Below are 26,977 nucleotides of genomic sequence, written 5' to 3'. Positions count from 1 at the left end.
TAAAAATAAAAGTGACATCACAATTCCTGTCTCTCGAATTTGAATTTGGGTGTTACACCCTTTCAGGTGAAGAAAGAGGGTAACACCCAAAGAGGTCCTGAACTCACCTGAAACCAGCCGAGCTTTCTTTGAATTTCTTCGTTGTCCTTTTCCGACATGCTCGCCAATGTTTGGGCAGACTTTGAGCAGAGCTTTCGGACCAGTCTACAGTCGTTCACGTTATGCTGGCAGGTACAGTAATATTATATATTTTGTTAAAATGTCCGAAACTAATTAATTTGCTCACAGGCGATGTTTTTGGCTAGCTAGGCCGCTAGAAAAAAGCATATGTGTTTGACATGACGGGACTGACCCGACTACAGGCTATTTTTTACGGGTGTAAGGTTGTTGTTTTTTACTCGCATTTAACTCCGGCAAAATTGCATTTGAATGTTAATGATAGCTATTTTAAGTGCCGTTTGAGTGGTTAAATTAAAGATTCAATTATTTATTTTTTTTAGAAATACTGAAAACATTTGGGCCTACATTAACTTATTTAACATTTAAAAAAAAAAAGAAACCGTGTTTTTGGTTTTAAAAATCTAGGCTACTTAAAATGAACCTACGATGCAACCTGGTAATGTGTTAACGTTAGCAGTTATATTTTATTACACACCTTTTACCCATTTTTAAATTTGTGAAATGTATTTACTTTTTTGTATTCACATTCACAACCTAAAAATGTGATGCTTCGGTTCTTACCTACTACTCGTTCTGTAAAGCTAACTATATTCTGGTATCATTGAAGGGGAAAAAAAGAAAACCGTTAGGTTTATGTGGTTAGCAGATAGCTGCCAACTGACTGAAGCCAGAAATATCCGATTTATTTGTTCAGTATCCATGGATCTCAGAACTTAAAATACACTTTCACAACTGCAAAACAAATCCAACAGGAACTTACACATAACCTTTCACATTTACAAATTGAAACTGGAAATCTGTAACTTAAAGTTACTTAACACACACACACACACATACACACACCCTCACGGTAAGTAGACTTGTGCTGTGGTTTCTGTGGTGATCATCATCTAGCTAGTTAACTCACAACCCGGAAAACAAACTGTGATGCATTTGTGTTGTGCAAGACAGACACACACACAGGCATACACATTGACACACAACGGGTTCGTTTTAGATAAGAGCTGTTGGCTATGGTTTGCTGTCATTGTGTAAGCCTTTAGAGTAAGTAGATACAATACTGTACCTGTGTGTGGTGTTTGGACCAATTAGTGAAGTTTTAAAGTACCAGGTATGCTTCTTCCTCTCTTCTTTTATTGTTCTCACTGTGGACATTTGTAGATTAAGTTTGGTGAGTTTTGGTGAGTGATTGAATGCGAACAACTGCATCACGACTTGAACTCGGGACCCTGTGACCAGACCTGTGCTTTTACATGTCCTGACCTCAAGGCTGTTTTTCTTGTATAGCACTCAATCTGACAAGGTATCATATATAGGTTGTATGATAAATAGACTCTTTGGGGGAGGTATTTCAAATCACAGAAGTATAATGGGTGGGTGAAATTCTTCATTTCTGTGAAGTTATACCCAGATTTTTGCTGTATTATATTATGGCAAGTTAAATGTTTGATATTGTGTGTCTGTGATATTCCCTCTGTCTCTCTTAGGAAGCTTTGCCACTTTACAAATAAGGAACTTAAGTATGCAGAGGAAGTTAGTCCATAACTGTTTCTCAATACCCTTCATGTCACTGGTCATTTAAGTTGAGACATTGCATTGTGCGTGACACTGCTAAAAAACAATGTTTTGTTAAATGTGATATTGCAAAGAAGCTTTTTAATCGTCAGTACTTTTAGGTAGTGTAGGTGGGTATGTGTCATACGCTGAATTGCTGAGAGTGGCAATTGTGCCACTAGCTGTGAGTAAGTGCTGTTCATGAGCAGTAACCTTTTAAGTTTTCAAACTTTTTTCTGACTTATTTCCATAGGAGTACAGTATTTCTGCTTTTTCTACTCACTTTTTTCACTCTGAAAAAAATTGAAACATTGTCTGTGCTGTCTGCCCATGACGTCACTTCCTCTTGTCATGTTCGGGCAAATAATTGATGATGACTTTCTGCCCATTTATCTGTGGGAAGTAATACTGTCAACCTACGCATCTGTGGATAAGGTGTATCTTTTGGTTTCTTTCAACAGGCTGCCTTCCCCATATCAGTACCCCCTTCAATGGCTGCCGATGACTACAACCCTGTAAGTGTTTCTTCCTTTTTTGTGTCTGACACAGGCCGAGGTTGCCTTGTTCTCACAATCAATGAAATACAAACCCTGCTATCATTTTTAATGGGGGAACTACTTCTGCTTCTCCTATTTTATGATGACAGATGAAAGTTAAGTATTTATAGCACCAAGGGTTTATAATCCACCGGATGCTTAGCTGGTTATTGTCTAGTTTGGTTTCTCTTTGGGTTTTAGTTTAAGTTATTTATTTGAAAGTTAAGAGAAAAGTAGAGCAGAGAGAGACAAAGCAAAAGACAGAAAGTCAAGTCACAGAGGAGGATGTTAGAGAGCAGCGTGGGGGTGTGTTAATGTGGAGAGATAGAGAGAACAGCAGAGAGAAAATGCATGTGACACTATGTGAGAAACAGGATGTTCCAGACTGCCTCTTCTTCTCAGTTGTGGGGTCTGGAGAAGAGCTAATGTGTTCCTCTCCTCTACTGCCTCTGACCTAACGTTTGCCTCCTCTGCTCTCCTCCAAAAAGGTCTCCCTCCGACACAAATCCAAGAAGAAGACCCAAGGAGGTAAGTTGTCACTGTTAAGCTCTCATCACGTTGTCTCTGTGTGTGCCCTCAACTGTAATTTGGACCCTGTGGGCGTGTGAAGTGGCAGGGCAATTGGTGTGTGCAGAGGGCTTTAGACAATGCTCAGTTACGTTCACTTCAGTTCTTCCCTATTTTGGCTCTCTGTGACAATGCCTTGGATTCTTCTTAGAAGCCAAATCGAGTTGTGGTTTTTATGTTGTTATCAGTAATCATTAAGCCAGGCTGATTCATAACTGGAACAGGTAGGCTGAATGTGGAATAGCACCTTTGAAATGTGGAAGCTGTGTGGGTTTGTTCAGTGTTATTTTTAGAATTAATTTTGTTATTGATCAAACGCACTGGCCTATTTTGTCTCAAATGGAAAAGTTTGGGCTGTTTGTGTTTAGGATTTTAGACTCTGCAACTTCTTGTTTCCTCTAATGCTATACTTTCGTTTAACTGTGGCTTTGCTTCTCTGTGGACAAAGGGGAGGAGGTCTCAGTGCATTCATGTGCATGTGTTTTCTGTGCACAGGCAATGGTACAATGAGCAGAAGACGAATCTCGGTCAAAGAGCTGGGTCAACCAGACCACCAGGGCTGGCTGTACAGAAAGAAAGAGAGCAAAGGCTTCCTGGGTATCAAATGGAAGAAGTACTGGTTTGTGCTGAAGAAGACGGCTCTCTACTGGTACAACAACCAGCTGGTGAGTAAAACACCCATTTCATCAGGACCCATTTATGATGCACACATGTCCAACTGCTGTCAAAGCTCATCACTGTTCACAGAAACGTAAGTTAGCAACTGTAGTTCTGCAAACCCTGAGCTACACAGAATTACTCAAAATAAATGCCAATAAAGTAAAGTCCTCTCTCCGATTTCCAAGCTCTAAAGCTCTCTGTCTCTCTCAAATTCAAATTTATTTAATTGGTACTGTTTGGCACCGTACTTTGTAGTATATTATAATGATGGTTTTTACGTAAAATGTAGGTTTTACCTCAGGCTGTGAAATGCTCTGACATATTCGTTCTCCCTCTCTCTATGCTGTGCTTTAAGAAAATAAGGCTGCAATATTCTTGTTTTTTTTTTCACATTCAAAACACCTTTTAATATTTTTGTTAATGTCATCAAATCCTATGAAAAGGCCATAACAAACAATGCCTTTGTTTGGTCTCTCAATACTTTCGACCTGTCTGTGGCTCAAAAAAACAGATCACGAAAATATACTTATTTTGTTGTTTTTAGCAAACATTTCAGACAGTAAATGTATGTGAGTGCATTTCTAGGAGACTATCTTCAGCAGCAGATGTGGTGTGTGTTAATAATATTTTTGTAATCGTTTTTGGAAAACAATAGGGGTATTGCAGTGTAGCAGGAAAAAAAACAGGTTTAAACTGTGTTTAGTTCAGTAACTCTTGTCACAATGGTTATAATTCACTTCTGTTTGCTGTTTGATGACGTAAGCAATGAAATGCATTTAAACCAAATACGTTTGGATCTGTACAAATAGTCAAATGTTGACTGTGTTTCTTTTTTTTTTTTAATTAAAAATATTGGGAAGGGAAATATTTCTAGTAGAGGAAATATGTTTCTCTATACAAGGTTCTGAAAGAAAGACTTAAAAAAAAATGTGGTTTAAATTTTTTTTTTTATCAACAATATCCATCAGTATGTTCAAAATGAAACTCAGGACACAGTTTGTCATAGTGCATTGTATTTACATATGTATGAAGTACTGCAGTGAAACATTTGCACCTTTTTAAGCAACAATCAAAAAACTGTAGACCCAGATCCATCCATTTGTAATCAGATCCAATGTCATTTCATTCTTAGTACTTTTTAAGAAAATAGTTTTTTGCGTTACAGTAGTTATTTTTGCGAAATAGAACAAAAACCAAATGAAGCTGAATCTTAAAACAGCATTTATCTTTTTTTTAACTTTTTGAGTCACATAAGCACAGTGTGAGGCATCCGAGGCTGCAGCTGCAGATGAGTCATACTTGTTTCTGTCACAGCTGTCTCCCTGCCAGCCGGTCACTGCAGGAGCTGCCAAGCAGTGTCACTGTGTTTCCTGAATGCGACGGTGTCACACTAATAGCCCTTCAGACTCTGATAAAGGCATACATATAACTGACGAGCTTGATTTACTGGCACGATGACCTCAATCAGATCTACTCTATGTCACCTTCACATGACAGGACAAAATAGAAGAAGTAGCCTACTGCAATACAACTGTAGGTGTCATTGTCAGGAAGTGGTTTGACATCATCCTTTTGTTTGTAACGCTGTAACACTGTTTAATCTGTGCGTTGCAGGCAGAAAAGGCTGAAGGCTACATTGACCTCGCCAACTTCATGATCGACAGAGCCATAGAGTGCAAGAAGAAACAGTAAGCTCATAGTTTAGTTTCTGGTTCATCTCAATCAGATAATCAGATAAGACACACCACCAGTGGTTTGAATTAAAAAAGGAACTACATCTAATGTGGGACTTGAATGACAGAAATTGCTCCCAAACACAGTGAAAGGAAGAGTATAGTCTTGAAACAATCTAAAAAATGGTCAATTATGTAGAATAATAAAAAAATAAATATAAAAATGAAATATAAATGTAAAAATAAATGAGTTTAACTCAAAGTTTACATACATTCCAGTAGAGTCCTTTTCTCATTCTGTCTTAACTGCTTTCCGTTTACTTTTCCTCACGCAGTGCGTTCAAAGCGTGCCACCCGCACGTCATGATGTTTTATTTTGCTGCTGAGAGCCACGAGGAGATGAACTTGTAAGTCACTTGAAAGTACAACATTGTATGTATTTCTCGAAGGGTGTTTTTTGAAAAATGTATTGTCTATATAGTATTGTCTTGTTCTGTCAAATGTTATTGAGCTGAAGGTCCGTTTTCTTTTTCAGATGGTTGAATAAGCTTGGGCTAGCCGCCATTCACTATGAGCGAACAGAAAGAAACACTGCCATCGGTGAGCATCCATGTCAATCAGAAATGTATTACTATAACTAAGAAAAGCAGCCTTGTCCTAGCTTGACAAAAAAAATGCTTTTTTTTTTTTTTATTTAATGGGATTAGTTTTGGAATGATTTCATGAGAGTTCAGTTTCTCTGCTTAGATTAATTGTAAAGTTAAAGATCTTCTAGATTCTGGTTGTATGTGTTATGTTATATAGTGTGTGTGTGTGTGTGTGTGTGTCATACAGAATGTTATAGTGAAGCCAGTGACCATGAAGAAGCTGAAAGCACAGAGATTCCCCCTCCACCATACTCTGAACAAACCCTGCGGGACTCCGTGGATGCGTCCGGTCCACCTGGAAGCACACATCAGGTCAGTCATGTCTATTCTACAAATAGTCGACCACCACACCATCAGTCACATCTATGTTTATTCTTGTGGAGCTGGTCATTTGGTTTTAAAATGCACACAATTTCTTTCTTTCCATATGTAATAAAACTGCCGTATTTGACTGAACAAAACCCTTTTTTTAATTTATGGTACAGTATTACGTCTGACCATAGTGCATTTGTCTTTCAGGGTACCCTTCCGCCTCCCTACTCCTCCGCAGTCCCCAGCGAAGCCAACGGTTCGCTCTCGTCTCCCGTCAGTACGATGACATCACAGAGCTCCACCTCCTCGCTCGCCAAGCACCGGCAGTCCTGGTTGGACCTGGTCTCGCAGGCATCCCCTCCCACTGGGGAAACAGCTGTGGTGTGCTCAGCTCAAGTACACTCACATCGACCTCCGCAGGAGGAAACGGAAGACGAGGATGACCCCCAGACGTTGGAGAACTCGCCTCACCCGGACCCTCCGGAAGCGGGATCCAGTGAGGAAAGCCCTGGTGCGGAGGGGGAGTCACAGGAGGTTGTTTTAGGTGCTAAAAATGAAGGTGAGACTTTATTTTACTCCTTTTGATTGGTTATGGTTTTGTGACTTTTATACTTTAAAAACTTTAAAACAGTTGTTTTTGTTTGATCAAACTTTCATTTTAAATAAAGAAGACTGCAAATTATAATATCTGCTGTATCATTTCCACTCGTAACGAAACATGATAGCAGAGAGCATTTCCTGTTTTTTAAAACTGGTTAAAATCTTTGCTCAAAGGAAGATATGTCAGTTAATGCATTTGCTGGCACATTTTATTATATTTAATATATGTTGTACCCTGTCTCCTTTGTCTGTGACCTATCTGTGTTTTGTTAAGCAGTGTTATATTTTTGATCAGGCACCAATGCATGTTGCTGTCTCTGTGACTTGAGGAACCTTTCATCCCTGCAGAACATGTAGTTAATCAATGAAATCTTTTTGATGTGTATGGTGATGATACAGTATTACCTATTCTTGTTGCAGGGGGTCATGGGAACAGTTCAGATGAGATGGAGAAGCTGTATATTCGTCTAAAAGAGGCCAGCCTCTCGCCAATAGGAGATCGTAAACCATCCACAAAAAGGGAATTTAGGGCCTCCTTCATAAAACGCTGTAAAAACAACGCTGTCAATGATAAATTGCACCTTATCAGGACTCTGAACAGCACATTAAAGGTACATATTTTGTTTTTCCACTTTTTATTTTATACTACACGGTTACAGTACAGCTAGTGTGTGAATTGCACAAGTATGTTGATTCTTTAGATTTGGAGAGCTGCAATTATAACATTTTTCTCTCTCCTTTTCTGCTGCAGTCAAAAGAGGCAGACCTACAGGCAATAGAGCAGGTGTTGTCAGACCCGGGGCTTACCTCAAGCAAGTTCAGAGAGTGGAAGGAGGCCAATGTACCATTGGTGCAGGAGATCTGTGTTAAACAGGACCAGCAGGTGGCATCAAATGCCACAAAAGCTGCAGCATCAGTCATTGCTGCTCCAGTGGTTGAGACCAGTTTATAAAGACTCCTCATGACTGGTGTCTGGACCTGGAGGACTTTTACATTTACACACACCCAACTGCTGTTTTCAATTGAGACTACTGTTCCATATCAGCTATTCAACAAGTAACTGGATCAATGAAGAAGAGTGTTTTTAGTTCCTAAATGGAGATGATGCAGACATTATATGATTAGCAGGTCACATTAAAATGTGAAATGTGTCTTAGTATTACTTTTACTGTTTGTTTTGTAAGATCAAATTTTACAAATGATTGTTTTATGTTGTAATTTTATAAATCTATGCATAAATTGTTTTAATATTTGGAATGATGGAGTATGTTTTAATAATTGATCCATTGTTCTCTGCATGGAAACATTTGTGTTTATAGTAGTTTCCATCTACTTGATCGATCTGATTTAATCAGTGAACACATTTTAACTGTTTTCAGTCAATTATTGGTGCCATGCACCATCACTGCCTGTTACACATGGTTTTTACAGCAACTGTTTTGAATGATTGGTGTGTTTGTTCAGCCAAGAAATTATATCATCATGCTTCATCATACTATATCATTAAGACTTTCCAAACTGAACACCAGGGCATGCGCTAACTGAATAAATGTTGGTCACAAGTCATGATAATTTCAGATTTTAATTTTAAGAGTCAAAGTGTCAAATCATTGTTACTGCAATGTAATTTAAAGCCAAGACATAAGAAATCGCATCAGTTTCAGAAGAAAATGCTATGTAATTATGTATTCTACTTAACCAAAGCATACTATTTTTAGATGATGAATTCCAACCTTAATGCAAACATGCTTTGGACTTTTTTGACAACAAGCACTGACAGTAACAGACAACTTAATTTATATTTTATTGCAAATGTGAAAAATATTTTATTACTAAACAATGGTATGCAGTCTATTGGACCTAAGGCAGGATGTAGCAGTTTTCGTTTGCATTTATACACAGGATGCATGGTGGATAATTCTCAGGAAAAAAATCTAATATTGTTCCTGAAGGCAGACCACCCCAGGCCCTTACAAACAAGTTCAACAGACCCACATAAGCAGAAAATTATGAGGTCATTCAGATACAGACATCAGGCATAATGTGACTGTGCACAGTGGAGCACAGCCACAGCTCCAGAAAGAAACATGTTTAGGAATGGCCAGCAGGGTCATCTGACATCAACACCTACTGGTAGGGGCTCAACCAAGCTGAATTATGTTTCATATGTTGTGCATGTTAAATTTTAACTTGGTGTAAATAGTTGTACATGGATGTGTGTTGTTAATTCTCTTTGATATCGATTCTGGTATGAAAGTCAGTGTGCTTGTTTGTATACAGGGAAATAAAGTGTTTTTTCAAGAATGAACATTTTCCACTTTATTTATGTGGTCAATGTCACCAAAGATGAGATGTGTTTGTGTAGACATTTTGGTACTACTTGTAGTGTCCCGAAACAGACGCTAGGAGTCGTCGGTCTCTGCAGATTTCCTACTGAGGTTATGCGCCATATTGGCAGTCTCCTCCATCTCACTAAACGTCGAGCATGCATGTCTCTAACCGGTTATTGAGGAGATATCTGTAAATATTTACAGTCAACTGCGAGCAAAACTATGGAGGCCGTCAAACACTTTAACAATGAGGTTTGTTTGAAACCCTTGCACAATTCTGAACACAGTGATAGTAGAAAATGTCTTATTCACATTTGCGGTAGCTAGTATGCTAACTTTAGCATCAAATAGCAGGAGAGTAGGGTAGTCTCACACAAGGCCGTTGTCTGCACAATAATACAGCGACAACGTTTAATTATTCTGTGTCTAATTCATGTTGACTGTACTGTTAAGAGATTATATTTCTTAACACATCTCGTGTTTGGTTGCAAGTCTATGAGAAAATATTTTCCACAGACTGGTGCTAACGGTAACTAACTAGCTAGCTAACGTTAGCTAGCTACAAGTTAGCAAAACCGCCTCAGTTGCGAGATAACTTGGTGAGCTAACTAGCTAATATGGACGTGGGTAAAATACTTCGCAGTCACTGCCTTTTTGCCAAATAATTATTTCCATGCAATTCTGGCCGAATTAGCGTTAGCTTCCTAGTGTAACGTAACTGTTGCACAGAATATAAACTAACCTTACTTGAGCTAAGCTAGTACTATTGCATAGGTAGCTTCATAGCTAACGTTAGGTTAGCTAACTGTTCAAAGCTAGTCGCGCTAGCGCACCCATTTGTCGTCATTGACAAACGTTATTATGCCAAAAGACTTAGCTAAGTGTTCATTCAAGCTCGATCCGGCGATTCGCCGCAGGCTTGTGCAGCGGTGGGAGGATCACTTAAATTTGTGTGACGTCCTGTTGTGTTCTTTAACCCCCCAATGTAGCTAGCTACGACAAGTAACTTATAATTTCACAATTAATGTTTTCCGTCAGATCATTTTATGTGATCGATATTTCCGAACGCACTTGAAGGCAGCTTAATTTCACAGAGAAAGAAACAAGATCTGCGACTGTGCTTGGCTTGTTGCAGGAAACAATCAGCTGTTACACAAACGCATTGACAGTGAAGTGCCTGTATATCATTTTTTTAAACTCTCTTTTGGCAGCGATAGAGACAGTGATGTTTACTGTTAACTGTATGAGACTCTCTCACACCGCCTCAAAACAGATTGCCAAGTCTGATTGGCGTTACGTTATTGGCCACTGCAGCGTGACGTCAGGTTGCGTGTCTTTCTAGCTTGCAGACTAGAGGCATGATGCTTTGGACTACTGCTTGTTCATATAACTGTTAGTCGTTTACAGACTATTAACAGAACATTTTACTAGTAACATTTAATGACAAAATATATTCTCTGTTGTCTCATTTCATTTTTCAGCTGTACTCATTGAACGAGTACAAGCCACCAATCTCCAAGGCCAAGATGACCCAGATCACCAAGTCTGGAATCAAAGCTATAAAAGTAAGTATGTAGTGTTAAAGGATGAGGCAGGTAATGGGGAATAAAGAAATGCTCTCAAATTCTTAAGTTAAGAAAAATATATATGCATAACCATCCAGCTATGGACATTATTTTTCTAGTTTTCATGTTTAAACCTAGGTAAAATTACTCGAGAGAAAAAGCAGGTTCACAACTTTTTTTCAGTATGTAGTAAGACATTAAAGGCATCCATTTCAGTTTTACAGTAATAAATTAGAAGATAGTAAGCAAAATGTTAAACAGATATTGCCATTTTATTCCCAACAAAGAACGCGTTTAAGCCACAAACTGCATTATCATATGTCACAAGGGTTTTTAAACATCATTCAAATAACATCTAAATACTACCTTTATAAGGGCCAATTTGTGGTTGATGAAATACAAAATACTAAACTCAAGCTAACATGGAAACAAAGATAAAAATGCAAATGTAGACTATGTGGTGTGATGTCAATTATACAACAGTAAAATTATTATGCTAGTGGTGGTATGCCCTCATAGTACTTCACAAGCTGCTGATCTCCTTATCGCAATGATTTGATCCATTATAAATCTGTCAGCTCAGATAAACTCATCCACACAACCTAGTGCATTGTTTTTGACATAATTTTATCCTTGTGAATCAGTTTTTTTTAATAACAGCTAAATAATGCAGCCTCGTAAGAGACTGTGAAGGGCTCGTATAAGCATATCAAGTTTTCATGACTATTTCCTTTCACAAATACAGTACCAGTCAAAAGTTTGGACACACTTTCTCATTCACTGATTGCATAACCTAAAAGTAGTACAAATACATCTGTTGTTCTTGAAGTCCCTCTTTGTTTTATGTGAAGCCTTGAGACTGAAACTCACGTCACACCAGCATGTAGATGGTAGGTTTACAAATAAGGCAGGCAGGGAGAAAGTGTTGTTGGGTTAGTGGAAGGAATTTAGATCAGAGGCGAAACGAGCAAGGAAGCCAAACATGTAAGCATGATGCATATTAGTCTATGTACTGTATGTTTTTCTCAATACCCAAGTTCCCTATGGGACACCCATAATATGCTAGGGCTGCTCGATTATGGTGAAAATCATAAGCACTATTATTTTAGTCAATTGTAAGATCACGATTATTTAACACGATTAATCATTGACTTTGGAAAGATCATGCAATTATTGAACTTTACAGTGGATTTTCTAGAACTTTATATATAATTCAGCTGGGGAAAAAAGAGAGAAAATGAGAAATTATAAAAACTATAATGCAAGACAAAACGAGTGCATCATTGTGAAACTGAATGCGACACAATAGTTTTATCTCAATTATCTTGTTTTCATAATCGTTGGAAGCCAAAATCATAATTAAAAATAAAATTTGATTAATCGCCCAGCCCAATACTATGCCGTACCATGAGAAGAGCCCATCATGTTGGCGCTGCACAAACAATTTTTCATACAACTGGACTAACAACAAATTTTGCTTACCTCAGATAATATGTGTTGGGGGTATTAGGTAGAGGGCTGAGATCCTGTGGGACTTCATATTAACTATCTATAACAACTATCTATACTATAACATCGTGATGCAGTTGAAGACTCAGATCACTCTGAAAAGTCTGGCATATTCACATGCTGGTTGGAAGATCTAACATTTGGCACTTAAGAGTCTGCTGCTGCACAAAAATCTTTTGTACGCTATGCTGTTGTAGAAAATCAGAAATAAACTAAAGTGGATGATGCCAAAAGGAAATTTGAACTTTCATTAAATGGCATTATTATTTTGCACCACAAGTATAAATTCCTTAGCTTTAGTTATAGCAAAAGGCCATTTTCACAGCAGACATTTTGACTATTCATTGTAAGAAAAGCACAGATGTTTTTAATACCATGAATAGATCGCAGCAATTGCTGAAGTGTCTAACTAGGTCAGGACAGGGTGACAGTGAGCCAGCATGCACAATACCAGGACCCTGAAACCAAGTGGCTAAATTGATTTCAGCCATCAATCATTTCATTATTTACACCTGTGCTTTTCCTACTGTGACATGTCAAATCTCAGTGCTTCTTTCTAATGTTTGAACACATTGTTTCGATTGAGTTTGATGTGAGCTACTGCTCTGATTGGAAGCCATGTTAGAGGGTCAATGTTATGTTAGAGCTGATTGGTTGATTTCATAATGGCCAATTGTATCAACATAGACAAAAGAACAGTGGAATTAATTGTACATGTGACTGCTACCATTTGGTGGTAAAAATATTTTAAACGAACGGTATGACTAGACGCTTTCACCCGTTAATTTACAAGTAGTTTAACTACGTGTCTACAGAGCAGCAGCTTCAGTCCTCTGCCAGTGTCTACATTGGACACACTCAAGGGAGTGACACACCAACCCGATAATCGGCCGTCAGTCTGGCGAGGTCAGTGACTCGAGTCTGTTCGGTGTGTTCCGTGCCATCGTCCGTCCGAGGAGCTGTCGGAGCTTGCGTCGGAGGGCGGGCAGTCGGACTCCATGACCAATCTGATTGGTGGAGTGCTAACCAAGAAAGGACGAGCGGGATGAGTGTGAACAAGCCTCTCAGAATCTGACGAAAATCTTTTAAACTGACCTTTGTCGATCTGAAATGAAGACAGATTCAGCAACTGCACGGCCTATTTCTCGCTTAAAATGTTTTCAGAAACACGTTTCGGTGAACTATCTTCGTAAAATATGAGATCGTATTCTGAACGTGCTGCCATTATGCCCGGTTGAAAAATCCGGGAGCAGCCAGACCCACGTGACGCGTTCGTCCAATCAGTTGCCGGTTAAAATTTTTTGGGCGACAATACAGATTAGCGCCGCCTGCTGTTATGGAGACGTATTACACGCTCAAGTGGGCGTCGCTTCGGTGTGTTCTGAGGCACTTTTTGGACCTCGGGGGGCCAACTGATCAGTCCAACTGCTTTTTCTGCCAACGGTCGGCCGTCGGGTTAGTGTGTCAGGGGCTTCAGTCACTGCTGTGTGGTCACCCATGTTTTGGTAGCACTCTGTAGTTACGCTAGTAAAACAGAAGAAACTGGACTTGAAGCCTTAGAAGACCCTTGGGGTCATGGATACGCATGTAAATCGAACCGTTATGTGACCTGTGTGGACAGCTGCTGAAACACACCTTTTGTAGACAGCCTTACCATCACTGGCAATGGCTGCTTCTTATAGAATAACAACAAATGGAAAAAACCCAGTCAACAGTTTATGGTTTGAATGTTGTGTTAATGAGTAATAATGTTTCAAAGATCCTAAAAATGTAGTTGCTAGTCAATGGTCTGCCCTTTTGAATCTTGCTAATGGTCTGAAAATGCTACCCAACTGAGGAACCAATTTTTACGTTAGATTAAACCAAAAAACTCAAAAGTGCTGCTCTACTTTCTTAATAATAGTTGTCAAAGGATCACCTGTCGAAGGTAGATTTTAATATTTTGGTTGCTTCACCTTTTATTTCCTGTCTAAAATTCTCAGTTAACACAGAAATGTGAGACACAATTACATGGAGACAGTAACTACACACACCAATGTATGAGCCATAACTCGATCATTTGTAGGCACATAGAAACATTTTTCCTAAACAGTGACATAACTAGGGTGTGTTTTAAAAGGATAGTGATTTTAATAGAGGCCCACATCATAAGCTCTTCTAATATTGCACTCACCTGCAATAAAAACTATCTTAATGAAATCCTGCTTCCTTTTATTTAGTTTTATATATGTGATTTTTAAAAGATTACAGTCAAGTTTTCTTTTTTTAAATCAAGATTTGTCTCTATTTTGCCAAAAAGACCCTCTCTGTAATGTGTCTCCTTTGCTGACACTACATTACACTAATGGCTGGTTTCCTAAAACCTGGGCCTATTAAAAGCCTGTCAGAGAAAAGGCTGATCAACGAACACTGACCAAGTCCCTATGACCGTCTGTGGTTATAGTTCACCTCAAATGCAAAACTGCTCAGCATTTTCTTCTGAGATGCTAAAGGGATGCAGGCTGAGAGTGAAGACATTTTGCTTAACAAATGTATATAATATTTTTTATTATTAATACTTTTATGTGAATTATTTCTTATGTGAATTAATAGTAAAGATTTTAAGGCCTGACAGCACAAGTCCAGGACACCAGTCTTAACAGTTAACGATAACTTATAATTTGTTTCCTTGTCCTGTTTGTACTCTTGCTTCTAAAGGAACTGATGTGCTTTTGGTGTTACTGTGCCTTATGTTGCTTGTAAATAACACCCGTTTCCCCTTCCCTCAGCAGCTCTCCCAGCTCCCCCAAAGCACTGAAAGTGAAGCAGGAGGATGGGGTGGAGAGAGTTACAAAGAGATAAGAAAATCCCTAACCAGCTTAGGTAGGAGTATGGGTTGTTTCACAAGGAAGATGGAAGAAGACTAAAATAATTTAAAACCTAATTTGCTCGCACACATCCAGACAAGCGGGGGGTTTGCTGTTGCCACTGTGGGCTATACTCCCCCTCTGGTTATCATGCATTGGTCGATGTTGGCTTTATGCTCTGATTGTGTTGGAAGTTGAAGGTGCAGTCTTGTTCATTCTTCTTCTTTTGTCTCATGACAAAATTTGTGTTGTGGTCTAATTGATGCACCTTACTTTCTTGAAGTCAGAACATTTCGTGAGTCGCTTCATGCTGCATACTGATGGAGCTTGAGCAATCATTAGTTGGTGCTGGGTTTAAATTCAGGAGTTGTGAGGATGCAAATAGACAAGTTGCCATTGGTCATTTATAAAATGTTGACTTTTGGATCCAAATTCTTTTAAAGTGCTGCTTCATCACTGAACACACAGTTTCAGTAATTCAGCATTAATCCATCACACAATGGATATCACATATATACACTTTATTTCACATGGCATAGGCTTATGAGGGTGGACTGGTTTAAGATGGATATTATTTTTGAGGTTTCTTCATGAAACACACCTTGTGCGGATTTTTTAAGAGTTGGTAGGTAGTCATTCAAGAGTAAGCCACTGTTAGTATCACGTTAATATGACATTATTTATTAACATGGTAATTTCATTCCCTGAGGGTTGTATGTTTCAGAGTGCATACGCCCTGGATGTTTGTTTTGACAGAGTAGCAGTGATGCAGAGTTAATGTCTTCTGCACACACAGTGTGGATGTGTTTTTCATATTGGCATATATGTTGTGAAACGACTGGAAGATGTCAAATCTGCTGATCCGGTTTTGGTATTTAAGACACATTTTCAGGTGCTGAATACATTTTTGCTGTCACACAAAAAAAAATCCAGTTTGAATGAATGAGTGAATGCAACCCATGTAGTCTAATCCTAAAGTATATTGTAGAACTGATGTGGTTCCCGTTCACTCACTGTGCCTCACACGAGTGACAAGCTAACAAATGACTTTAGATTCTGCATAAAAAGGCAACAAAGGAAGTTAAACATATCTCCAAAGTTTTACTTTAAACAAACTGTTTTAATTTAATAACACTATGCCGAAGAGTTGGTGTGGTTTGTTGCACCAACAATACATCTGAAAATGCTGATCTCTGATTTTTCCCCCTTGAACTGTCCTAAAAAGGTCCTGGTAGATGGTTGTTATGGCTCCAAGCTATGGACCAGACAGACATCGCGTCATTGCCAAGGCTCCCTTTTGGGGGAAAGAATCGCTCTGTCACATCAGGAGAGAAATGGGAAAATGCCGTTGTGTAGTGGTTTAACCAAGACTTTCACACCGAGTTTGGGGCTCATAAGATACATGAACATGAATATTCACAGTCAGTGTGGTAAATGACTAAATTATGGTGGTGACAGTTACTACTGATGGATAGCTAACATTAAAGTGGGCGGCTGCTACATATACAGTAGTAGTAGCATCAGACTGTTGTCAACTGAATCTCAGCCTAGAGATGACAGAAAAGTTGGCTAGTAATAACAGGTTGACGCCTAACAATACTGATTCAATCAAATATGTATAGCAGGGCGTCAGACTGTGACCAAATGGCCATATTTTGCGACCATTTTTTGAGATAGTGCGAGTATTTTTTACAACTACTCGCGCATGTGCGACCTGCAAATTTGATTACTTTTTTTTTAAATTTCATGTTGAAAAAGGAGGAGAGAGAATCTGCCAGAGTTGGCCAATGCATGTGAGAAGGAGAGGTTCTGTGAGTGATTAGTGATCTACATTTGTGTGTCTCGCTTATGTGCCTTCAAACTCATCGTCCGCACATGCTTTTGCACAGCACTGTTGTTAACATGTTTCTGTGAAAATCATGATGTTGCAGTCCAAAATACATTTACGAGTGGTGATCCGGAGCCGGAGATCATCAATTTTGTTTGCTAAAGAGCGTACATTGGCGAGGAAAATGCTGCGTTAGCCATCCTCGCTTCATCCCTCTTTGCCTACGGTCTCAACTTGGCTTGTGTGCACTTCCGGCCGGCGGAGCTGTGTTGATAGACCTCGGCAGTGCTGTTTCGGCTCGTCACAAAATGGACCGCATTTTTACTCAGTGTTGTCTCGGTCTCAGAAAAAAAAAGGGAGGATTTTATTTCTGCACCACTACTGCGGGATATCACTTTATTGCCTGTGCGTTCACTGATTTATTTGCATTTTTACATTAATGCTAATTTCAGTCGACATTTGCTACATGCTGCGGTACCGCTCCCTCACAGAGAAGTAGAAATGTGACAGCAGAGAGCGGAGACTGCTTCTATGGTAGAAAAAATACATATAGGCTGCTAAATGTGTAACTATTTACCTCGTAAAAACAAATAGTGCTTGTGTGAGTGTCGTGAGCTCCTCTCTCTCTCTGACTTGCTCATCACAGTTTCTTTCCCACACTGGATGTTAGATAGTTAGATACTCCCCTTTCCATGGAAGTTTAATCACTTTAGATATGATTGCTATTTCAGTGTTAAAAAAAAGACAGAGAGGAGGGAAGGAGAGCCTGTCTGAGGCAGAGGCAATAATACAGTACATTGACAGTAATAGTACTTTTTTTACATTTCTGAATGTGCATTTGTTAAGCACCATTCAATTAAGATGTGACTGTGAAGTAAAATAAGACAGCAGATTGTAGTTTCTGTATTTAGTACCAAATCATTTATCAGTAATACAGTTAAAATGGGAGAAATGTGAAAAATTGCGTTGCAGATCGATTAAAGGTTTGCGCTCCTAAGTTTTCTGCCTGTGCCCCTAAACAGTGCTCCTAGTAAAAAAAAGTTAGTCTGGAGCCCTGTATAGATGTCCAGATAAGCAATATCAGCCACTGTTTTAGGTTAGTGATCCGCTTGAACGGGGCAAGACTGAGGGGACATGAAGGTGATATTTATTTATTTTAAAGTGCTCATACTATGCTTTTTTGGCTTTTTCCCCTTTCCTTTATTGTGTCATATATCTTTTTTGTGCATGTTATAAGTTTACAAAGTGAAAAAGCCCAAAGTCCACCCCAAAGGGACTTACCATCTTCCAGAGAAAACACTGTTCACAAACTGCTCCAAACAGCTCTATTGTAGTCCAGCCTTTACTTCCGTGACAAACGTGCGTCACTTTGTAACACACGTTATAATGCTCGCCTAGCTGCTAGCGTGGCACGCCCTCATACTCTGCTTCTGACTGGCTAGTAGTCCTTATCTAGCTACTGCGCATGTGCGACTCCCAACAAAGATGGAACAGAAGTGAGATGCCTCACTCTGTAGCTAAAACAGAGAGCTCAACACACAGGGTGAAAAGAGGAGCTGCAGCAATGTGCAGTACAACAAAAAGTATAGTGTTTTTTGAAAATTAAACCATGTAAACCTATCCTGGTACAACCTCTGAATACAATTATGAACCTGAAAATGAGCATAATATGAGCACTTTAAGGTATCACGAAGCCTCAGGTTCAGGCAAGGTCACAAAAAAAATTATTAGACATGTCTATAACAAGAAATAAATGCATAGAATACGTCAAATTGTATTGATCTATAGGGTCTTCAGTGTTCTATCCCCCAAAAAGGAGCGTGGCTTTGACCTTTTGCTAAGTACCCCTATGTGCCACTCAGATGTATATTGTGTCTGTTGAAATATGTGACCTCAGACGCAGTTCCTATTAACCGCTTTTCAGCTGAAGATGGCTGTCTCTTTTCTTTTTGTATGCTGTGTGTCTGGTCCGTATTGTATGTATCTTCCCTCTTTTCTGCAAACAGAAAGATGGAAGACTGTGACAATAACAATCGTGAAACAGTCCTCCTGAAATCTTATGTGGATTGAATGATTTATACTTGTTGCTTCACTGAGTAGTTTGTCAAATGTCACAATTCTCCACCATTGACATCCACTCAGTGGAAGTTATAATTCAGTCTGTCACTTTTTATCATTGGGTTGATACCTTTTTATAGTAAGACACAGGGCTTGACAGTAACTTTTTTCCTAAGGAGCACATTGAAAAATTTGAAAAAGAACTTTAGGGGTGCAATGAAAATGTAGAATAATGTGTATTTCTTCAATAAAAGGGATACGAGGAGACATTTACATTGTTTGGGTCTTGCTCCGTAAGCTTGTGTTGCGTTGCCTTTACTATCTAGTGTTTCTTCTTTCTTTCTTTCTTTTTTTTTTTTAAGATAATTTTTGAGCATTTTAGGCCTTTATTTGCATAGGACAGCTTAGACTTGAAAGGGGAGAGAGAGGGGGAATGACATGCAGCAAAGGAGTCAAATCCGCAGCCGCTGTGTCAAGGAGTAAACTCTTGTCTCGTATTACCATTAACGAATTTAACACTTCAGCAGAGGTGTTCATTTCCAAACAGGCTTAGTGGCTTGACAATTAACATTGAAGTATGGATTTAATTTGCGGGGGTATTTTGCCGACGGTAATGTTATTAGTGTTATAAGTTAGCAGCACACTTAATTAATGGACCCAGGGTGAGCTGGATGAAAACGGCTGTCTTTGCCCGGTTCAGCTCCAAGATAGTCTCGCATCGCACTGCCAGACCGCACTGCCAGACCTATCTGCACAGCGCTGTGGAGGAAGCTCCGAGATGAAGTTATGTTCTGCCTCTGTTCAGAAGAGGTGAATTTACAGCTCACAGCAACTTAACATGATATAGTGTCTGGCTTTTGTTTGAAATTTAGTGTTGGCAAATGGCTTTTTATTGAGTTTCAATGTCAAAGTATGAGAGGTCATCTAGCATCAGTTGTCTTTTTTTCATCATTTAATATAGATTAAAGGGACTCCTTACTTGGTACTTGATAAACATGACATAATGTGTCCATCAAACTTGTTTGTTTGTCAGAATAAAAACTGTCCCCAAGTTACTTGAAAGATAAGAGCCTTTCAAGATTTACTTGCCAAACGGAAAATCTACTGGCATTTGGTGCTTGGCAGGTGTTAATTTCGGACCCTGCCTATAAGTAAATAGTCGGATGTGACGGATCCATAATTAGGTGAAACTAACCTAAATGTAGGTTCTATGTACATTAAAAGGTAGTATTACTCGACTCACAAACATTTTTACCCATTATAAAATGCAATTTGTTCTGATTTGTTTCCAGATGTACTTTATTTGTTCCCTGAGTTATACCATGCAATGACAGCTATAACATGTACCAGCAGCAGTATTATGACATCAGCTGTCAACAGGGATGAGGGGCATCTGTTCCTTTATTTGAATCTATTTGTTGGAAAAACTTTAAAAGCCATGTGGCTTTTATTGACTAAATACATGAGGCCAATTATCGTTGATTGACGGGGTATTTCACATTTTCTGTTTGAAAATATATTAACTGGAGCTCTCAAGACACACTCAAATAGATCCAGAGAATTTGATGTCCCTGTGCATCCAAAAGTAGTGCCTCATGCACAAGGTTTAAGACATACAATACAGTAAAAGAGATCCTCTCGCTGCGAGGACAGCTCCGAGTATGCTATCAGTAATAGAAAGTGAAGCGATAAATGGAGGGAAAGTGCAAATGACCAGATTATTATGTACCAGAGTCCTTCAAAGTAAATGCGGTTTTTTTTTTTGTTTTTTTAAATGCTGCAAAAACATTTCCTCTAGAGTTTTCTAATTTTATTTTTGTATCATTTTCACCCAATTTAAATATTTAAGATGAATAGCAATGAGTACCTATGTTTTTGAAAAAAAGCCCTTAAAAATAATTATTACATTTGTCCATAATATAATAGGAACATAAAGGTGCTGCGTTCCCATTGTACATCCCCACAGAGTTAGCATGTACAGACAGGATTTATTGTCATTTTCCTGGCTCTCCTGTTATCGAGGCACAAATTGACCCGACTCTTTCACTTTGTGCAGAGTTCAGTCTGATTGTACGTTGACACGCAAAATTGCACACTTCTCCAATGGCCAGCCAGTTTGAGGGGGGGTTGAAGTGGGTTGGGATTTACGTCATTTAGAAAATATTGATAGGCCTTTTTTACAGAGGAAATTTTGTCATGTCACTGTAGGAAAAGCATTGGTGTAAATAATGAAATGAATGATGGCTCAACTCCATTTAGCTGCTTCATTTACAGGGACCTGGAGTTGCACATGCTGGCTCACTTTTATACCGGCACACTTAAGTAGAACAAAGACATTATTAATGTTATAAGTAACACCTTTTCATACTGTGACAAGTCAAAATGTCCGCTATAAAAAAGGCCTGTTGTTTTTTCCTTGATCATATGACTGCTCAGTGACATAGTACAGGGAACAGAGAGAGAGGGATGCTGCATTGCTGCAGTGAGTGAAGGACAATGATAGAGGTTAATAACAAAGTTTGTGGTACAAAGCGGTATAATTTCCTATATTGTGGACTGCTGTAGAGAGCCCACTAGCCAGGCTAGTTCCTGCAGTTAATGCCTACAATCCTACTCGCGCTGTTCTGTCCACCTGCTTTTCACCACACCGTGCAAGTAAAAATCAATTCTGACTGCACCTTTTGGGCCAGAAATATTACATCTTTATTATTCTTATTAGTGCATGATGTCTGGAAACATTGCATAATTCTCAGCATAGTACCACACACCTTTGGCCAAGGCTTAGACCTAATCAACCAGAATAACTTAAAACACCTGTGGGGTTTTGGAGGGCCGTTCACAGTTTGGAAAAATAATGTTGAGTTTGTTTAAAATTTTGAAAATGGACATAATGGATTTGAACATGCTTGTCATTTGTGTTATGGTCCAATAGACATATATTTTCTGTCACAATATAGCAAGGTTTCAAGGCCAAGTCCTTAAAGCCCATCTCAGTTGGAAAAGAAATGTATGTGTGGCCCTCAGAGCCCTTAGACACCTATAGTACACCCACACAGATGTTCTTTACTTATTTTGCCTAATTAGAGTCTCTTCTCAGGACTCTTTTTTTCTGTACACATTCAGAGATCAAGTACTATTTGTTGAGCTGTTGATGAGGCTACAAAAAGCTTAAGCTCAGAACTTAGCTTGAGAATGAAGTCAAGTTTTCAAATGGATATAAACTGCATGTTGCATTTGATCATGTCATGTCGGCTTGTCTGACAAAACTTAGACCTTATGTTACTGTTATCACAGTCACCTGTGTAGCTTTGAAAAGGTGTTCACCTTTTTACTCATCTCAGTTTCTCTTTGTTCTAGTCAGCACCTGTAGATGTAAAGTTTAAGTAGTTACAAAGGATTTATTGATTATTGTGTAGCAATACTTCTACCAGACTAACCAAGTAGTTATGCAGAAGGAGGTTTGCCAAGTTGTTTAAACCCAATGTCAGTTTTAAAATCCCTAGTTGTTTAAACTGAAAGCGGTGCCTTGGGTAGGCTTTACATTAAAATCACTTTCAGAATAGGGAGAATCCCACTTGGTTGAAGAGGGATCCCACCAGTGCCTGAAGTTATTTGGCCAGCTGTTATGCGTGCTGCTGTCTAGATTATTTGTTTTTCTCATCATAATAGTCACTTAAATGTACCAAACCAACATATTGTATAAGGTAGCCTATTGCTGAATGTGCTTATTTTCATAATAATTAGTTGAATATACTTCAAAATAAAGCCCAGTTCAGACCAAAGATTTGCGAGTTGAAACTTGCAACGAGCCGATCTGCAGCGTTCTGAAACCTGCCAGTTCACACCAATGCAACGAGACGAGACAATGTATCATCTCCATAGCAACACCTCTTTGTACTTCCGTTCTAACTTCAGACTTTTTTTGTAGCTGGATATATCATTTTTTCAAGTCAATATGAATGTGGATAACGTTAGTGATATTGAGATTCTTGCTACAGTTGCATTTCTAATGATGAAATCGGCAAAAACACATTTTATTTCTCCGATTCACGACTTTGTTCTAACGCCACTGAGCGCTCTCTCTCTTCAGTCTCTCTATCTCGCTTGAACATATGACGCTACCGTGCTTTCAGGTGGTCGTTGAGGCTCCGTCTAAAGCTCTCGTCATTTCGACCAGCTGTTTGTAACATAAAAATAAAATGGATTATGGATCATTTTATTTCTATAGTTTATAGCTGACTCTACCAGCTGACTTCTCTATTGGCTGTTGAAACTGGTGACGTCCCTTACGTTCTAAAACCAGCCTCTGCGACTTGACCAGCTCAGTCGCAGCGAAACCATCAGCTGGCTAAGACGGGCCGGCTTAAGGAGTACATATTGCAAAGTTCTTATCCTTTGCACACTCAATCAGGCTCTGCAATATGCTAGATCAGTTGCCCAGAGACAGGTCCACACTGCAGCAACTAGTGTATGAGCATGTGTTTTTCTTGTGTAAGAGAGGCATGCCTGTGCCCAGTAGGGTACAGCAAGTTTTTTTTTTTTTTTTTTTTTTTTTTTTTTATCTCAGAATCTCACAGATTTAATTTCAAAACATGATTCTCGATGCATCTCAATTTTTGATTTCCATTTATTTTTTCACTGTATGACCACATTCAAAATAACATTATCAATATATCATCGAGCTTTGTGATACTGATATGGTGGGCTGCAAATTCTGCTATTCAGTGAAAGAAATTAGGCTTTGCCTGACATAAATTACTATATTTGGAATCTTAACTAAATAGTCAGTGCAGCTGTCATCTGAAAAAAAAGAATATATATATATATATATATATATATATATATATATATATATACACAGTGCTGCTCATAAGTATTCATACCCATGCTAAAGTTGACTAAAAAAAGGAATAAAAAAATCATCTTTTGGAAATTGATCTTAATGCCTTAATTAAAAAAAATGAGGAAAAATCCGACCTTTTAAGGACACCAATTTGTTTTGTGAATGAATAATGTAAATAAATAAATGTTCTTCCTTAAAATACAGGGGCCATAATTATACATACCCCTATGTTAAATTCCCATAGAGGAAAGCAGATTTTTATTTTTAAAGGCCAGTTATTTCATGGATCCAGGATACTATGCATCCTGATAAAGTTTCCTTGGCCTTCGGAATTAAAATAGCCTTCCTCTATGGGAATTTAACATAGGGGTATGTATAATTATGGCCCCTGTATTTTAAGGAAGAACATTTATTTATTTACAATACATTATTCATTCACAAAAAAATTGGTGTCCTTAAAAGGTTGGATTTTCCTCATTTTTTTTAATTAAGGCATTAAGATCAATTTCCAAAAGATGATTTTTTTTATTCCTTTTTTTAGTCAACTTGACCATGGGTATGAATACTTATGAGCAGCACTGTATATATAAAAGACTTTAATTGGAGTTATTTTTATTTCATTATAGATTATTTTTCTTTAAATTAAAACCCCTCAAATTAGGGGTGTAACGACACATCGATCTGGATCGATATATTGATTCTAGAGCAGTGATCCAACATAATAGATGCAAAGTGTAAATATTGATACATAGCATCTTCAAGATGCACCTTTATTTTGAAATTCCCACTTTATACTTATTCTTTTTACGTCCGGAAGAGCTCAGCAATAAAATTGTCAAATCATATTTTAGTTGCTTTTTTTTTTGTTGATATAAATGTAACTTTATTGTGTTAAATGAGCATATGATATCGTCTCATATTTTGTGATATCAGCAAATATCGTATCGTCCAAATAATTATATTGTATCATGATCAAACTTGTGTGATTTACTCCCCTATTTAAAATGCTCTAGGTCGAAAAGTGTTTGTTATGAAGTTTTTGTCATTATGGCATTTTGCCAAATATTCTATGTCACATTTTCATTTATAATGTGGGCTTTTCATGACAGTGGTGTTGTCAGTAGTTGCCTCCTTACCTTTTCAGCCAATTTCATGCACCTTGCCTGTAAATACACACAGTATGCAGACACAACAATTTGCCTCTGCTTTTATTTAGCTAAACATGGCTGTACATTCTACCTACCTTGTGGGCTAATTTTCTAAGATGGGTTGTGAGCTAGGCTTGGGCGGTATATATCTTTTTATACCTTCTAAACATTTTACAGGTGTATACGGTATATGACGGTGTTTGTGCTGGCCCGTTGCTGGCCCATACTAATCCTGTGAAGTTATCCCCAACATTCTACTATGAAAGAGCCACAACTTAATGATGTGCAAAGAGACAACTGGTCTTCCTCTGGTCTTCAGTTCAAACAGGACGATAGGTCTTTATACCCCCATTAGAGTTGGACCGATGGTCGATGTCATCGTCCATCGGTGATGGCCGACAGCCATCGTGATGTCACAGCAGACATTGTAATCATAGTCAAGCTTTCATGTTTTGCCTGCAAATATTGGTCAGTGTTAAATACAATATTGTAATTGGCTTACTGGGACTACTGATACACTTTGTGTTGAGATGGGTTTACTTTCTACTTTCTAAGGCTCCTGTTGCTTATGTTGTTTATGTTTAAAGTATTGAGTCATTGGTCTCAGTCTCAGATCTTTTCAGTGACAACATTTCAGGCTTTAGTAAGGCTTTTGCTTTTCCAGAAAGTTGGCAGTTGATACTTTCATTCCCAATGTTATATTGTTAATAGTGTTTTGACACAAATCAGTTTCTCACTGTTAATGTTCACTGCAAGCCTTACTATAGAAGTTGTCTCTGACTTAAATGGCATAGCAAGTGAGATGTTTCTATGAATTCTAGGCTGGATTAAGTTGTTTTTGTAAATATGCAAATAAAGTAAAACAAATATTAACTACAACATAGTCTGAAGGGTGGGGCAAGTGTTATTGGCTGTATAAACACCAGTTTCTTTTTGATTTTATGAGTGGTGCATTGCAATTCTTGAATACTGGCAATGCCTTAGTTTGAGCTAATCTGTTGTCCTTGAGTGTGCATAGTTAAAAGTGTATTATTACTATAATTGCTTCAGCTAAGGAGATCTGTGCAAGGGTTTTTAGATGTGTTTATGACACTGGTAGAGGGCTGTGACGATAACCGCATCACCGCATCATAAGAGAGAACCCATACCGAACCCACACAGACCTACAATGGCATTGATTGGAAAAAAGGTTTCCTTAGAACTGATTGAAAACACATTGTGAGAAAAGCTTTTTAGAAAAGCAAAATGGCATGTGTACTTGACTCACTAATGTAATATGTATGCACAGTTAGTAAAATGCTTTGCAGTTTGACAGTTGGAATGCGTTTCTAACAATATCATACAGAACTACCTCTTTATTAGAGTGAGCTTTGATTTTGAAGGTAATACCTCACCTATGTGATCCTAGGCATACGTAATATGTTGCAAGCATGCCTGCAGTTCCTTGATAGACTTTTCATCTGTGGCATTTGAACTTTATTTACTTTAAAAGACCATATTCCTCTATATGGTTCCTGTGATGAAGAACCATAAACTCTGGCCATTTTGTCTCTTGTACTTTAACTCCATCTACTGGCTGATTGTAAATCTCAAGCTTTTAATTAAAAGATGTTACCACAGCTGTCAACCTCAATGTGTGTGGCTAAAGACACATTGTTTTTTTGTTTAAATCCAAATGTGTAGTGCTTCAGCCCTCTGAGTCTAAGTCCTTCCAGATATGAATTTGCAAAAACAAATGTGTTTTTACTGTTATAAGAAGAGGGTACATGTGTAATCTTTTAGTTGTGCATATTAATATAAAGCTTCAGCAAAGACTTCTCACATAGATGCATTCCAAGTATAGCAGGCTAAATATCTGGACCTGTCAGGCAGTCCCAAGAGCCAATGGGAGCGCAAGACACAGGTTTAGGGGAAACTTGGAGGAGGGGTCGTCTGTAACAATAGGAACTTTACTGTATGTGTTGCTTTTGCAACACGGACCAAAGTTGTTTTTGCACTTAGAGAAAACAGGCTGTAAGTGGTGTCATAAGTCGAAACAACGTGAGAAAAAAAATCCTGTCTCTCGCATGGTATTATGTTCCATGTCACTTCTTGTGTGTGTTTTCATGATCAAACGTAGTT

The 26,977-nt window shown here is 38.4% G+C and overlaps 2 protein-coding genes across 5 annotated transcripts in view; both read left to right on the top strand.

Annotated features, from left to right (window-relative positions):
* LOC118492914 (interactor protein for cytohesin exchange factors 1-like) lies at positions 1 to 9,037 on the top strand. 3 transcript variants are annotated; one of them, XM_035994629.1, is made up of 11 exons: positions 1 to 231; positions 2,196 to 2,249; positions 2,759 to 2,798; positions 3,333 to 3,502; positions 5,112 to 5,185; positions 5,506 to 5,577; positions 5,706 to 5,770; positions 5,993 to 6,129; positions 6,337 to 6,688; positions 7,150 to 7,340; positions 7,481 to 9,037. In XM_035994629.1, exons 1-11 carry the CDS (start codon positions 157 to 159, stop codon positions 7,679 to 7,681), a joined length of 1,431 nt encoding a protein of 476 aa, XP_035850522.1. In that variant the 5' UTR covers positions 1 to 156; the 3' UTR covers positions 7,682 to 9,037. The 3 variants fall into 3 exon arrangements, with proteins under 3 accessions (XP_035850522.1, XP_035850523.1, XP_035850524.1); XM_035994630.1 differs by lacking the exon at positions 1 to 231 and adding an exon at positions 756 to 1,291; XM_035994631.1 differs by lacking the exon at positions 1 to 231 and adding an exon at positions 1,898 to 1,922.
* Positions 9,038 to 9,154: 117 nt separating this feature from the next.
* Positions 9,155 to 26,977, top strand: part of scaf8 (SR-related CTD-associated factor 8) — a 35,081-nt gene continuing 17,258 nt past the window's right edge. Inside the window, exons 1-3 of one of the 2 annotated variants that reach the window (XM_035994706.1) lie at positions 9,155 to 9,311; positions 10,541 to 10,624; positions 14,902 to 14,995. Coding sequence is in view for 1 of the 2 variants with exons in the window: in XM_031288687.2 (XP_031144547.1) it covers positions 9,282 to 9,311; positions 10,541 to 10,624 (114 nt within the window). In the remaining variant the exon portion in view is untranslated. The remainder of the gene's footprint in view (positions 9,312 to 10,540; positions 10,625 to 14,901; positions 14,996 to 26,977) is intronic. The other variant, XM_031288687.2, reaches the window with a different exon arrangement.

The sequence above is a fragment of the Sander lucioperca genome, chromosome 18 (genome assembly GCF_008315115.2).
Source record: "Sander lucioperca isolate FBNREF2018 chromosome 18, SLUC_FBN_1.2, whole genome shotgun sequence".
Classification (NCBI taxonomy): domain Eukaryota; kingdom Metazoa; phylum Chordata; class Actinopteri; order Perciformes; family Percidae; genus Sander; species Sander lucioperca.
The sequence above is the reverse complement of the archived record's forward strand: the minus strand, read 5'-3'. Positions and strand labels throughout refer to the sequence as shown.